Raw genomic sequence first — 16,195 nt, 5'->3', positions numbered from 1 at the left:
GTAATTAGTTTAGTGGTCATTTCAACAAGAATGTAAAATACTGCTCCTCCTTTGACTAAGGCTGTAAGAATGTGTCTGCCAGCCAGGATGTGACATTTCAGCTCAAGCAGTGACAGGATGAGTAGCCTACCACTTACCTCCTGATTACACAGTGCCTTCCCTCCCTCCTAGGATTCCACTCTCAGTTTTAACGCCTAAACTCAAACACAGCCCCAACAGCTTGCTTTTGTGGGGTTACTCTGTAGAATTGATGGAAAGAGGTCTTTTGGGAACTAACTGAATTGTATAGTAATCAGAACTGTGAAACTTTTGCTTTTTAAAACTGCTACTATCCTTTATGCAGCTGGCATTGAACAGTATTGGAACTAAGATGATCTCTAAGGTCCCTTCCAACCCAAACCATTCTATGCTTCTCTGATAATATTGCTAAAAGCTCCCGATGCCCAAGGACAACACAGAGACAGAAAAAAACCCTGGAAGAACAGAGCTCGCTACTGATACAAAAAAAAAAAAAAAAAAAGCTGTAGAAGTGATTAGGGAGGAACAGACCAGACTGAGAAAAACCTGAAATCGTGAGTTAATCCTAGCATTGAAGAAAAAAACCAACCCAACAAAAACCACCCAGGTGTTATTTCCCCAACACTCTGGATTTTCTGAGCTACACCTTGGACCTCCCACTGAAATTAAGGGGATTACTTACTGTACTGCATGCATAAGGATTCACCAGAGTAAATTATATTTGGCACAAAATTGAAAGATTAGGCTTTTTATCAGACTGTGAAGGTGTCTGTTTCAAAAATGCTTGCTGAGGAATATTCAGAGCATCAATAAAATGGGCATGCACCTACCTGCCCTACTCAAGTTATTTGAATGGGTCTGCACAAAAATTTAATCGGATGAGTAAAGGGATTCAGTGTCAATGAGAGCTGGGAAAGAAGAAATACATTTCAGCCACTGCCTGCAGTCAAGCTCACAGTTTAGAAATGGCACCTGGCCGTTACCAAAAAATCCATCAGACAGGGCTATTTCAAAACCAGGTCACATTGAGGGGATCTGCACAACTCAATTCCAAACACTTGAATACCTTTCAGGACACAATGACAGCTGTGGATTTATGACAGTGTCTTGATAAAATGGAGCAAAGTTTGTGCAAAAACCAGATAACCAATACTTAAAAAAATGAACAGAACTTTAGCATTCAGGCTTTGACAAATAAAAACTGTAACTACAGTCACAAAACCCTACATAGTAGTGTAACGCCCTAATCCCATTGCTACTGCGAGAGTATCAGAAAGTCACTTTCTGCAGCTATCAGGTTTCCCATATGCATTTAATTTGTTACAACACTTATGACTGCTTCTTTACATTAATAATTTATTGACGGTAATTCAAATTTTTCAGTTAGCCTTTCAAAGTTTTTTCAGCTATTTTGGTCAGAAAATGGAAGATTCAACAATCTGAAGTCACATAATGAAAACCACTTTAGTTTAATTTCAGATTTTCAAAAGGGTTCAAGCACAACTCATAAAAAGCCCGTTATTCTATTTGGATCACCTACCTGAGTAAAAATGGGGGAAAAAATAATTAACAGGACTGGTGAGCAAGCAGCTCTGAAGAATTAGGTGTCTGTATAACAGGACATGTGTTTTCCACTCTTGGATCCCTGCTCAAAAACTTTGCTATAGAGCAAGAGTTATTCTGGAAAGTCAGAAGTTATTCTAATCAAGGCCAAACTGCTAAAAGCAAAACCTTTCCTCACACAGTTCTTTCATTTACCAGAAACAACGTTCGAAATTTCTCAACAGTGCACACTGTAGCCATGACACACTACAGGCATCCTTCAGTAAAGTCTACTTCACCTTGGGCTTTCTTTTTTGGACTGAAGAACACTGGATAGCAAAATGCTGTTCTCTTGAAACCTACACGTTACGTGGGGTTTCTTTTTTGTCAATTAAAGAAAATAAATCACAAACTGTCTGAGGCATTTTTCTCCGATAAAGATGACAAGCTGAATGAGGTATCATCAGGCTCTGGGGATGCATGATTGAAATCCATTTCTTCTAATTCAGGAGGTAAGTCTGAGAGCAGTGCCTGTAAGTAAAACAATACCACAAGACAGTATTAGGTATATGTTTTATGTCAGCATTCAAATGTCTTTTAAACATATAGTGAAAAAACTTTGTGGAGCTTTTCAGTCAGTGTTGGTATTGGATGCGTAACGAAAAAAAGGACAGTATTGACAGATATTGAAAGGAAAAACATTGTCCCAGATGATGTATCTTAAAGGCAAAAGGAAAAAAATAAAAGCAACACAATCTCTTCCTAAACAAAGCACAAAATGTTACCCACACAAGACATGATCCAACCACACATCAGAAGTGCTATGTATTAAATGTGGCGCAGTGAAACTGAAGAAGCCTGGCTTTTTTTCCTGACCTCACACCTTGGATCTCACAACAGACAAATCCCAGTCCCTCAGTGTACACTGGTGCACTGGTTGTCCCTTTGTAAAAGTCACATTTCTCTGTCTATGTCATTGCTTGTGTAGGTTGCAAGAGCTTTCTTTTGTTTAAAGTTCAGCTTTCCTTTGCCTATAAGATGTTCAGCACAACGCTGCCCTCATCATTATTTGAGCCTCTGGGCACTACAGAATAAAACCAAGGGAGTGACAAAACACAAAATGACAAACACTTCCCATTTTTAAAAGCCACTTCAAGACTTACCTGCTGCTGTTCTTTATCATCTGATTTAATAGCAAGTATCAAACTCCGAGTAAACGTCTGTAGTTCAAAATACTTCTGCTTGTGATTCTCCAACTCATTCTCAATGAACCTGACTTCTTCATTCTGTGGGGGAAAATTGCATACAGTTCTGGAAATAATAAACAGCACTGCATCTTTTTAATGACATCTAAACATACTTGTGTTAAATGAAATGTTTTTAGAGAAAATGAGTTAAATGTGTTTATTATGATTCCTGCCAAAACCAGGAGTGCAGCCAAAGTACAGCCAGCAGTTCTACAGTTACAGAATTACAGAACAATGCACATAGACTTTGGATACAAATAGAAGTGTCACACTAAACCTGTGGATGTGTATGCCATTTCATTTCTCATCATCCTCCATGAGAGATGCGAGAGCCAACCATACCACATGCAGACAAGGCATTTCAGAATTACTATCATTAAAGCATTAATGACTTGGGCCGAAGTTTACATGAATGTTTTAATGAAGCACTGCTTTTTATTTTATTAGGATGACCTCTACTTCCATTTTAGAATAAAGAAAAACAAAGCCCAGGTCTCTTCCTAGAAGTGATTTTGAAAAGGCAGGGTGACCGTGAGAAGAGACAGCAACCGAATTCCATGGGTAAAGCAGACAGCTTGACACAAAGACCACAGAAAATAACTTGAAAATTCCTCAAAGCTACCACCAATTAAAATACAGCATCCTCTAGTGCAGCTGAGTTTGACATCTATCATGAAGCGTCAGCATACCAACCTCCCCAAGATCTGTCAGGTTACAGAATAAATAGGAATGTATTCACAAAACGAAGAAATATCAGTAACGCGCATGCTGTGGCTAGAAAGGCATTTTTCCAACCTTTGCACAAATATGCGTTACTGTACTTGCAAATCACTTACTATAAAAATATCAAACCTGAATTTTTAATTAAGTTTGTTAAGTACTTCAGTTTATTACAAATATATCTTCTTCAAACTTACCAACTGATTGGTATGCAAGATCAAAACGCTAAATCTGTTGATCAGTGTGGACCCAAAATTAATTTTCTCTGGTATTTACCTTTGCAAAGATCATGCAACCTAAATAAACAGTTCACTTTTCAAAAACATGGTGCATTTTTGCAAGAGGTGTCTGCATAGTAGCACCACAAGTGCATCCTCCATAAGGCAATAATGAAAAAAAATACGTGCGCAGAAATTGCTAGTGACACACAGTGCACATAGAAAGTAAGCATTTAGGTTCACAGACACGTCACGTCAAGTGTTGCATTTACCGAGGGATATTGGAGGCAAGGGAAAACCCACCCTTGCTTATGCAACCATATGATTAATTAGGTTGGCAGTTTTGCATAAGGTATATTCCTTGATGGCTGGGTTTGGTGGCAGCAAATAATTACATAAGCAAATTTCAATAGTGTATTTATAAGCTGGTATTTTGTTTTAATGATGAAAATTTAAAAAAAAAAACCCAACCCCCATAGAACTACGCTCTGATATTCATGCTTACATTTGTTAGAGTGGATGTAATTCAACTTTAGTTGATATGAAAAGGTGAGACTACGTGATGGTTTGTAAAAAGCCCTTAAAAATGGTTGTTGGTTTGGTTTGATTTCCCCAGAAAATTCACATTTCTTCAGTCAGAACATTGCTCACCATACTGTTTCAGGTTATAACAGCTCTGAGAATAAAAGAGAAATATTTAGGCTGCGATTTTGAGGTTTTCATAAGAAAATTAGCTGAATGCATTTCTTTCAGATGGAAACTTAAGGAGTGGCCTATTTAGTAATGGATTTTGCCCAGCCAAAGTAGGAATGCAGATGTAGCAGAAAACACATAGGCCCAAAGTCTACTCACTAATGTCAAACAACAAACAAGGTTCTGTAGGGCATGCTGTCACAACAAGCCTTTCACTCTGGTGACAGGTGACATTAAGAAAAGGTCATTCCCTCTCCATATTCATTCTCCACTGCCCTCACCAGAAAACACTGCTTGAAGGAGTAATTTTTGTTCTGAAAAGATGATCTATTCATTACCTTGGTAATTGATTACCATTAGTGGAACATACCTGTTTCCTAAGTAAAAAAAAAAAATCAGCTACATACGTAAAAACATGCTCAATACACAACACAGAACTGCGGCAATTCTCAGGAGAGCAGTGACACACATAACCCTTACCGTTGGCAGAAGACAGTGGCTGTCAGGTATCCAACTGCTTTTCCTCCCTCCCGCAACTACTGCTTCCAGACATGTTCTGCGCTACATTGCGAGCCTGACTTCTCAGATCCCCCCATTTTATTAGAGGATTCTAGCTGTTATGTCCCTTTCCAGAGCTGGCAGCACCATGCTGCAAGTGAAAGTGTGCCGCAGCACTCCAAACAACAATTCTCGCACAAAAGGTAGTTTTGGTTTAGAGGTTAAATAAATTGCTTTGTTTGGGATGTGTGGTGGGAGCTGCAGATGGCTACAGCTAAAGTAATGTAACTGCTCTGCAGAAATGGAATTTTCTCCTGCCTCCCTCTGGGTTGAATTATGGATGATTTGGTTGTAAATGGGATGAGGAGACATGACTGAGGCTACGATAAAAGCAGAGGAACTGCAGGCTCCCACATGCCTTTCCTGAACTCCTTACAGATACACCCATCCAAACTTTCTGTGGACTATCCTGCTTAACATTGTATAGCCGAATGACTCACCTTGTAATCCAAAAGAGAACTCATTTGATCCACTTCAGAATTACTTATCATATCACTTTCTTCATCATCTATAATTTCTATTTTCTGAAACAGAAGTAAACGGTTCATTCCAAATATTCAAATGCATAGATTAGACAAACAAACAACAACCCGGCTTTCAAACTGGCATGGAAAGATGAAGGTAAGAGGACCTTTTCCTTGCTCATGAGAAAGTCTGAACTATGGAGCCCCCATTAGATGGCAATCATGCACCTCAGCCACAACATCCAGGAAGAATCCAAACTGAAACTGTGGGTGCTCAGAGCTGCTGCCATGGTGACTCAGGCTGTGTACAGAGGAGGAGCTCGATGTCACCTCGCTTTTGGCATCAAGTCGCATATTATATCTCATTACAGCCTGCACAAGCCTGTGTTTTATTCTGTAAGCCTTTCGTTGAAGAGCTCCTGCAGGGTGAAGAAGGTTATGAAAGTTTATCCCTCTGGGGCAAAACAGACCTTATGGCAAGTGACAGGCAAGTCCTAACTGACCTACTTCTTGCCTAAAAAAAATGAAGAGGTCTCCTTCGGCCTTCTTTGGCCATAATGCAAGTCAAATGCCCTAAACAGTAGAGGATGTTGATACAAAGGACAGTTCCAAATACATATACATGGACATTTTCACTTAATTCACAAAAATTCTTGGGAGCTTTTTATATTGAGTGTCTAAGATACCTACCTAGAGTACAGCATTAAAGGCAAAGCTTAGAATTTAGAAATATATTCCAGCTATATCTCAAGTTTTAAAAGATTCACTTTTATTTTATTTACCACTTGCATGTTTTGTTTTTCTTCCCAACAGAAAAACCTTCTTATGGAAGAAAATTCTGTTAAAAGGTTATTTCAATAGGAGAAAACCTAAAATGTGCACACTTTCAGTGCACCTATGAGATTTTAATTTTTATTCTTATCTAAGCTAGATCTCAAACCAACAGAATGAATTTGAATTAGATAGTGATAAGAATGGCATTTTTCAACCAGAACTCAGGAGGATGGCTACCCAGATGAAATTACAATTTTCAGTATATTTTTGAGAGGGAAGCAGTGGTACTGCAAGAAGAGAGGTTTGGGGTTTTTTTTACTATTTTGCATTGTTTTGACAGTTGCAAACATTTATGAAACGGTATATAGGAAGTTAAAGCAATTTTACTATGTCTTTTAGTATACTGTTTAATGCAACGTAGGCAAGGGCCCCACTGACACAATACACTTCAATGGTTAGTTCTTGAGGTGTTATTTTAGAGGTCTCTTCTCTGCAGCATATGTGTGTCTCCTGTCTGTCTGCAGACCAGTCACCAGAAGTTTTCTTCTAATCACCACAGGGAAATCCTTCAAGAGAGGTTAACAGTCTCTCACTAGTAGCACCCACCAAGCTCACAAGTATGTGTTGATGGTAGGGAGGGTAAACCACATTTTCTGTACTTCAGTGTCTGACAACCCAGCTGACGTGATAACATTTCAAAGGCTTAATGTCACAAAGATCTGCTGCTATATCATACCCTGAGTAACGCTGTGATTCAAATATTTTTGGGTTTAGACTCAGCTTGAGGAAAGAGTCTCTAAATAAATGCCAAACATTCACACTATCTTTCTTATAATTATACATTTTAAGACAGTAGGGGAAAGAACGGATTAGAATTTCAAATAAGAAAACTGTATCGCTTATGCAAGTCCAATGTATGTTGGTCCAATTTTCGCTGCATATAGTTTAAAAATTTTGTTACAGTGTTTTCAGAACAGAGTATGAAAAACCTACTCCTCTTTTCTCCCCTCTTATTATACCAAATTATACAATGCTGGAGTTCAGGTAGACTGGAGAACTGAGTCTCTCGAACATCATCTTTGCAAACCTTTGACCTTTGTCATTTTACATTCTGCATCTCCATGGTAAATGCATTGGCCTGAAACTCAGAGTGATTATATCTAAGGCCATGGCAGGCCATAAAGGTAACAGAAAGGAAAAAGGCAGCTGTTTCTATTCAGGCAACCACAGAAAATACAGCCATGGGATTTCAGTTCACGCAAAAGATGACTGTATATTAACGAAAGAAAGAAAACATTCTCTCTTCTCTCCATGTATAGAGGGAAAGGAATCTCCTGTTCGCTTTCCCATTTCAGGTTCTGTGATTAATGTGACACAAATGCTCTCGTCATGATCTGAGCTACTGTCATTTAATCTCTGACTGCAATAAGAGTGCAATTGGGAACTGGAACCATCACCTGTTCATTCTGCAGATAACTTTTAAGATAAAAATTACCCTACCACTTGGGGTCTTCTCTCCTCTTCCTCCTCTCCTTTCTTCTAATTTGAGAGAAGGCAGGCTAAACAAAGGGGATATATTGTATTATTTGCCATGACTCCTCCCTCTGTCTTTCCTTCCTTGTCTCACTGCAGCCAATTAAAACCAGCAAGAACAACTGTGTTGACTCGATGTGAATGCAAGTGAGAAAATAAGAAACATCTAAATAATGCCCTGTCAAGGGCATGGGAATGAAGAGCACATGGCCACCCCAGCCTGACCTCACATATTCAAGGTTAGCTACGGAGAGGAAGCACTAGAGATACCTGACTTAAAAGCTACAGAAAAACATTTTCAATTATTATTCTGGATTTTTCACTCTTACTGTTTTACTATACTAGGTACTTATAGAGCACTACCCAAGTGTTGTGCTTTGCACTCCAGAAAAAGAACGCTGGACAGTTATAATACAGAAAAAGCCATATAATTCAGTTCCTACTGAACGTGCACTGCTCTGTGTTTTAGTACTTCCAGTGCTCCACCAATTAGGAAGGACTCTTAGCACACTCGACTGAAGTTTTCACCTAGTGAAAAACACTAGTGTTGGATGACAACCTCAACATTAGCAATTAAGGAGGTCACGTTACTGGAAAGGGAAAAGTATACGTACCACATTATCAGTAGATACTGGATTCTGGTCATCGTCTTTATGACCGATTTCTTCATTTTGAAGAGCTTCATTTGTCTCTTCTGCAGAAATAAATCAGTTTTTCAGATTTCATTCAAATTTGATGCAGAAGGAACATTAATAGTCTTTACCACTAAATATGTCACATCTGCTAGATACAAAAGCAAAGTCATATTATCAATGTGTATTCATAAAAAATACTGGATGTCTTATTAAAAAGGACATCATATCACAAGTATTTCAGGCCAACGTCAGGCCAATTTCTATCCGAACGACAGGAAAACTATCAGTCACTCTCTTGCAATGTACCAAAACCTTCCTTTGTTTAGGTTCATGTTGGAATATTCAAAAATGATGAACAGTTTCACATCAGAGATGCGCAGAACATTTTTTTTTAAATTAAAATAAGTTACTACATGAAAAATCCTGCATGCACTGGAATTACAGGGTACATATCAGAATCCCATCTCCTCCTTGCAGACACTGATTAGTTTTGAACCAAAAACTGATCAAGCAGGTTAATTCATTCTTGTATGGCAAATGTTTATTCCTAGTGAACCTAAGCTGCTCTCTTATCTATAAGAAAAGTATACACTTGAAAACAGAGCAAATCTTATCCTTAAACTTCAACCCCGAGCACTAGATGATTCCATTAGCCCTAACTATGGCTAGAACAAGGAAGATGCCTGTTTATCCCTATGATTAAGTATGTTTCTCAGACTTTAATTCTCTGTATATTAATTGTAAGAATTGATAGAAACAGCATATCAGGAAATAAAACTAAACACAGAGGCAAGACAGCTATGATAAAAAACTTAAATTACGTCATTAACAGTTGGGCTATTAATTGGCAATTAGTTGGTTAATTAATAGCTAGGCTATTAATTAACTAGCACTCCTTCCAAGTGCTAGTAAAATTACACAGTTCTGCAAAGGGCAGAGCTTGCATGAGTAGGGTCAAACAGTCCAGCTATCCCATCTAGAGGAAGAGGCATGATGAGTGAACGGGCAGCAAGTGTTCATGTGGGATACTGAAAGGGGCAGACAATGGTGCGGGGTGTATCACTTCCACGCTGACACAGGGGTTAGTTACAGGATTTAACTGGAGATTACCAACACTTGCAAAGATAGGGTAATAGTCAGATCAGACCATACGGAGACAGTTTTTAAAATAACATTTCTACCAGTTAAATATCTCTAAACTGAGCAAATTTTACTTGAAGTGGTTTCAAATAAATTTAGTCTGCCACTGGTCACAACTTCAGAGGAACATTTCTGCTAGCAGCAAAAGCAAATGGGTTCAAATGGGAGAACTGCAAAGCAGGGAGCAATATACAAGCCATCGTTATGCTCGGAGGGATGAAGGTCATGGAAGACGCACCTCAGGGACTCTGAAACAGTCTAACGCACCAGTCACTCGGTAACCCTGACAGTCACCACTTGGATTCAACAGTCAACGGAAGGAACTCCCTACAGCACTTTCAACTCTTTAAATATTCATCCTCGGCTAATAGAAACTGGCACAGCTATAATGTCCTCCACAGAGCTGTGTTCACTTACACAAAATATGGATTCAACTAACATACATTTAAAAAAGATAAGGCATTATGAAAATTTTAATTCTTAATTTTGCATCAGAGTACAGCTTTTTTTTTAAAAAAAATATTTACACACTACATTTTCAAAGAAGGTGCCATCAACATTTTTACTTTGATTAGGTGACGAAAAATATCTTTTCCTTGTCTTTGAGAGTGTTTTTTGGTGGTTGTGGTTTTGGTTTTTTCATAAATTAGGACCAAAAGTTACAGTTCTCAAACATTAAAACAATCAGACACCTGTGACTGAACAGTACGCAGGATTATAGGTGGAAATATTTCCCAGGAAGTTCAAAATAAGCTGAGCTGCAGCAGTGAAACCTGCTCCTTTGAACTGTAGAAATGAATAGAAATAATTCCTGTGGTAGAATAAAGGAATGAAAGTGGGATTCCTTGATGCTGTGGAAATCGTATAGTCTTCTTGCACTTCCTTAAGCTTTGACTCTATTATTAATCTACTCATAGTCTTACCCTCATTTTGTTTTATGAAAGCCTCGTTCAATAAATGTGTTATTCCTCACTTTAAGCTACAGAGAATTCAGATTCTTCCCCTGTCACTATTTTCTTTCAAGTGGATCTGACTAAATCAGTTCCTTCCGCACCTCAGGCAAATCAAGGACTCTCAGATTCTGCATCTCACATGGCTTTCGATCACTTGACCCATTTCTTTATCATCTGTTCTCTTTACAGTAGAATATGACAAAGCTATCACAAATTCATTCCCAGCAGTTCTCCATTTCCTAGTTCTTTCCTTTAAATCGTTCAGACAAAACGATCTAGTCTGGCATATTAAGCTGCACTAGCACACACTAGATCAGCCTTTCCTTTAGTTTAGGGAGCAAAGGCTTTATTGATCTCTTCTAATCAGAAGCAGTGGGAGCAATTAGTTGAGGTTGTGAAGCTAGCGAATGTGCAGAGCGGCAGTTCATCTGCCCTAGGCCCAGAGCGCTAATGCACGAGAGGGAAAGGGAGAGATTGATTTAATGTGGTCATGCAGTTCTGGGAGGTGGAGTAAAAGGGAATTAAGTCCGAGACACTCGTCACTCAGGATCGTGCAATTTACTGAGAACACACAGGCACCCCGTATGTGCAGTTCTCAGGCTGCGTAGTCCCCTGCTACTGACTTTGATCTTTTCTGTTGGTTTGTATTTGCGTGTCAGAGACCACATCCACACCGCAGACAGAAGTTCGGTCTACGCTCTGACGTACTGTGAAGCTCTTTTAGTTCAAGACCAAGTCTGAGCTACCGTGTCTTCTGAACGTATCTCACCAGCACGAGTCTAGTATGAGGAAAACTGGAAGTACACTGCTCTGGTCACCTCCAAGTGAGCAGGTTTGCACGCATTAGTGCTTGTTTAGATGAGAATTGTTGGTGTGATTCAGGCTAACAGGAATGGATATTCAAGCTGGCTGTGTAGAACTGGCCTGATAACAGAGCATTTTTTAAAACCTTGCTTCCTATGGAAGTGAGACATACATTTGTACTGTCTGTCCATCTCTCAGTTGCACCAGCAAATTGTGAACTTGTCATTTAACTTCGGATGAATCTGGCAGAAACAGAGGTCTTATGGTAAAAGGTGTCTGCAAGCTCTGTGCTAACGAAACCAACAAAATTCATATAGTGAGAGGCAGAAAGAGAGACTAAACAGTACCTTCAATATAGCTGAGGTAGAGAACTTGTGACTGTCAGACACTCTTTCAGATGTGTTTGAATGTGTACAACACAGAATCCAAAGCATGCACACTGCACAAAATTAAAAATATATGCACAGTAATAACTGCATTTTCAAATACCTTGTGAGCTTCCTTCAGATAAGCAGATTGATACTTCATCATTCCTATCATTATCATCCCCCACTTCAGTAGCAGTTTCCTCTCCTGGATTAAGTGCTGATTTAGAAACAAATTCAGATTGATCAGAGAAATCAGCAGGACCTCCTCTAGGGGGTGGGACCTCAATCCCCATTAAACGATATTTCCGTCTTCGATTCCCAATCCAAGTCTTGTAAAAGAAATAAACATGAACGATATCAGAAACTATAACAAAAGCAACAGGCCCACATCCAACTCAAATCAGCACATCTACACTACAGGAACAAGAGTGTAGCCAGCAATTCCCCCATATTTGGCCCTCATGAGGCTGCTTCCTGGAATACTGTGTCCAGGTTCAGTCCTCCTATACAAGGGAAAAGGGAAGGTGCATGGCAAAAGGAAAAGAAGCAACAGTCACAAGTCGCAGCAAGGGAAGCTCTGACTGGAATTAAGAAAAAACCAATGCTTTGCAGTGAAGCACTAGAACACTTTGTCCACCTTGGCACCTCCAACCTTGGAGGTACTCAGCATTTTACTGGACAACATCCTGGGAAACCTGACCTAACTCTGAAGTCAATCCTGCTGTAAATAAAGAGTAGGTCTAGGTGACCTTGTGAGATCCCTCCCCACCTAAACTATTCAACGAATTTAACATAAGATCTTTGATCCAGGTTCTCCCACTCCGCAACTTCTTTAAGAGAACTAAAGCATCCAATGACCCAAACGGCCCACCTGTTCTAGGACTTCCTACAGCATGGAAGAAATTGTCCAAGGTGATTGCTCTACATCACTCCGCTTTGATGACAGAACGTAACTTGGAGAATTAAGTTCAGAGCAATATTATCCTTCAGTTCTCTTTGGTTGGAAGCCAAGTCTTTAAGAAACACTGATTGCAGTAGGGTATATAAGAACATACCGTAAACAGTGGTGGGAGCTGAAACAGGTCGAGGACCAAGGAACCTGGAAACCCGTTCATGATCAGATGGGTATGGATGCTTTAAGTTCATTTTACACCAACACTCAAAATTCTCCAAGTGGATCTGTGTTAACTGTTCATTAACTTGCCTTTTCTGATAAAGAAAAGTCTACACTAAAAATTATTAAAGACTCAAAATTGAGTGTAACATGATGTAATAAGAATTGTCTGCAACTCTTTACCTTTTAACTCTCTCCCTTCCCTTGCATGACTTAGGTTTTTGATTTCTCATCTAAGTTCAATTTTGCTTAGCAGCTCTTGTACCCCAGCCACTTCGTTCCATCCAAGTCCATTCTCCACTGGCATCCAAAAATCCTACTCAGTGCCAGGAATCAATTTCTTTACCAACTGCTAACTTTTAGTCTTCTTGATCTGGCTCTCCTCCCCCTTCCACGCCATCTAAACCACAACGAATAGGAGCAGCGCTGACAGCACTAGTGGCCCACCCTCATTGTTACAGGACCTGACCACGTGCCAGCCCAGGATGGACAATGGTGGAGTTTGGCCATGTAAGGTGTCACCATACGGAGCATGCTTGATTACTCCGATGACGATGTACGCACAGCATGGTCATTACTAGGTTCTGAATCATGCTTACTGCTGGAATTTCTGGATTGCTAAAAATGAAACATATCTCTAGAAAGCACAGGTAGTTCCTATTTTTGAAAACATGATCAGGGCATGGCAAAATGCATATCCTTTCCATAAGGTCTGTGTTCCAACAGGGTTTACCAGACACATTAAAATATTATAGGATTTTTTCTTTAAAGATACACTACTCTGGTCTTATTTCAGAAATACTTGTATTGTTCCTCTTCCCCATCACATTTTCTTTAACTACAGTTTAGAAATATAGCATGAAACAGTTTAGTAAATAACTTTTTGTTTATAACACCTCCTTTAGCAAATAGAAAAACAAAGAAATATTAATAGCAGTCCCAGCTACTAAAGATAGTCCCATGTTGTGCCAGCCTTGGAAAAAAAAAAAAATATTTTTTTTAAAGCTGAATCTCTTTAACTGGCTAAAAGATGACATGCTTAACACTATTTTTAGCAAATAATTTTTGTTGGGTGATATTTGCTTTCCCAGCTTGATCATTTTCCTCTTTGAAGACTGCAAAACAGGTACACAGAGAGCTACCTAGGTATTTTTGTACATTACATATAGTTTGGGAAAAATAAAGGAAGCGGCCCTTTCCAGACCCATGTCTCTTTTTTCCAACCAGTGTATTGCCATTCTTTAAATTTTCTCATTATCTTATGATGGTAATAAATAGCGCTAACAACTATAAAATTTAAAAGTGAATCTGCTTCTTTTTCACTAAAAAATTAAGTAAAAAATTGAGGCATTTGGAAAAGACAGATCTTCTCCTTTTACATACCTTTCAAATCATAAAATCTTTCATTCAACATTCTGAATATGTCATAGCAGATGAACATATTTTTATAGTGTCTCAAATTAAAATGGGAAAGAAAAGTAATGAGGTTCCATATCCTGCATGCTACATTTAACAGTGAATATTATGGAGCAGTACAATGATAAGTGTAAGAGCAGACTAGTATTTCTATGTAGGAAACCAGCTTAGTAATTCTAATTATATCCCTAAAATATTAGCTCCTTAAAAACTTCAAACAACATCTGTAAAGTGCACATGATCAGACTCATTGAGCCTATTACAGTAGCCAGCAACTTCCCTAGCTTTGACTGAACAGATGACCAGCAAGAGTGAGGGAAGAAAGGCTGGAGTCCAGGCAGAAGGAGCCACCACATGTTTGCCCTCAGGCAGCTTATAAGTAAGTGGACTGGCAGGGAGCCACTTCCAAAGCATGATTACAGCTCTCCAGAGATTGAGGTTAGGGTGTCAACGTGCTAGGAAGATTCTAGGTTGGAACCTTCAGAAATCCCACTTAACTGAAAAAATAAAGATGGAAGATTCTGAGTTGTTTTTCCAACGCCTCTCGCAATCATAAGGCAGATCCAGACTAGGCCTAGAGCCCCCAACAAGAAAAGCCATCAGTCAGCTGTGAAGAATGTGGGGCCTTTCTGCTACAACTGCTTGTTTTCGCTGCTAAACTCAGAGTGAACCGTTACTTTCAATAATCCAGTTTTTATCTGATGAGCTGCTGGGAAAGAGGAGGAGGTGTCTTTAGCCTGTGGTGGGTGCCTAGGAGAAGCTTTTGACCTCTTACGTATGAAAGCTTTATGCTCTATTAATAAAAAACACCAAAAAATAGTCGTGCATTTTTCTTATATTCCTCATATATTTCTGAGGACTTTGATAGCTGTTATCTGTCCTTCTCAAATATCTAATGTCTCACTCCCAAGAAGGCTATTCTGCTTCAGATGCTATTTTGGTATGAATAAATAAAATTAGTCAAAAGAAATATAAACAAAAATGTGTAAGTAACTAAAAAAAAACCCAAACAAATGCAATCAGCAATAATTATAATGTAAGCAAAAGAAATATTGTAAGTTTAATGAAGTATTGGCCAGAGCTCACATGTTTAAATATATGCATAACTTTTTTATTTCCCTCTTTTGGTGTCTTGGGAATATATGAAAGACATCTGAGGATGTACACGTGCACGATGTTAAGGTACAACCAGCAGTCACTTTGCAAGTCCACTCTCCTACTAGAAATACAAAACCTACGGAATAAAATGCCCTGTTCAACCTTAAAAGATCAAATCCAGTGGAACTACGCATAGTGGCAAACATTATCTTTCCTTGTACTAGAAAACAAATTTGATACTTTCTTTGTACTGGAGATCTTTCAGGCCAGTATGGGTCATAACAATCAATCATTTAAATGTCTGGAATGCCAACGTTTATCTGGACAAGTCATGAATTTCCACTAAAAAAGCTATTAAAAGGGAAATACAAGGACATGTATTTAACTGATTTAAAACAAGTGATATGTATATATAAATATTTTAGTTCTATATATGTATATTAAATTGTATTATATATATTTGTTGTATTATTTGATTTATACAGATTTCCTTGGTTTTATACATATACTTTGTATTATTTTACATACCTACATTTATTACTTTTTTTTACATCACAAATGGAGGAACAGTTGCTAGTTGCACACTACCCAGAATTCAAGGTACAGTGAAAACAAAGGCAATAAATTACAGGCACTGAAAGGGGAAAGCTCCTTGCAGAAGTGTCCCTTAGTCCAACTCTTCTGGGCTGAGCATGCAGCAGAGGAGAGAGATGCTGTGGTTCACACACGCCTTACAGCTGACTGCATCATTGCTGGGTCCTGCCTCCTTAGGAGAAAGAGACCATGCTGCACGCTAACCTCCAGACAGCACGTTTCCTACTGAAGAAGATACAGGTTGGCAGGTAAGGAAAGAGGCACAATACGACGTGCCTATATAGATCCCAAAACAAATTTAGGACA

The 16,195-nt window shown here is 38.8% G+C and overlaps 1 protein-coding gene across 1 annotated transcript in view; it reads right to left on the bottom strand.

The window, feature by feature from the left end:
• Positions 1–1,965: 1,965 nt before the first annotated feature.
• HDX (highly divergent homeobox) overlaps positions 1,966–16,195 on the bottom strand; it is a 38,166-nt gene continuing 23,936 nt past the window's right edge. The window contains exons 5-9 of the mRNA XM_009949503.2: positions 11,789–11,996; positions 8,382–8,461; positions 5,437–5,520; positions 2,724–2,846; positions 1,966–2,091 (exon numbers count right to left, since the gene is read on the bottom strand). Coding sequence (XP_009947805.1) covers positions 1,966–2,091; positions 2,724–2,846; positions 5,437–5,520; positions 8,382–8,461; positions 11,789–11,996 — 621 coding nt within the window. The remainder of the gene's footprint in view (positions 2,092–2,723; positions 2,847–5,436; positions 5,521–8,381; positions 8,462–11,788; positions 11,997–16,195) is intronic.

The sequence above is a fragment of the Leptosomus discolor genome, chromosome 9 (genome assembly GCF_034619465.1).
Source record: "Leptosomus discolor isolate bLepDis1 chromosome 9, bLepDis1.hap2, whole genome shotgun sequence".
Taxonomy (NCBI): domain Eukaryota; kingdom Metazoa; phylum Chordata; class Aves; order Leptosomiformes; family Leptosomidae; genus Leptosomus; species Leptosomus discolor.
The sequence above is the reverse complement of the archived record's forward strand: the minus strand, read 5'-3'. Positions and strand labels throughout refer to the sequence as shown.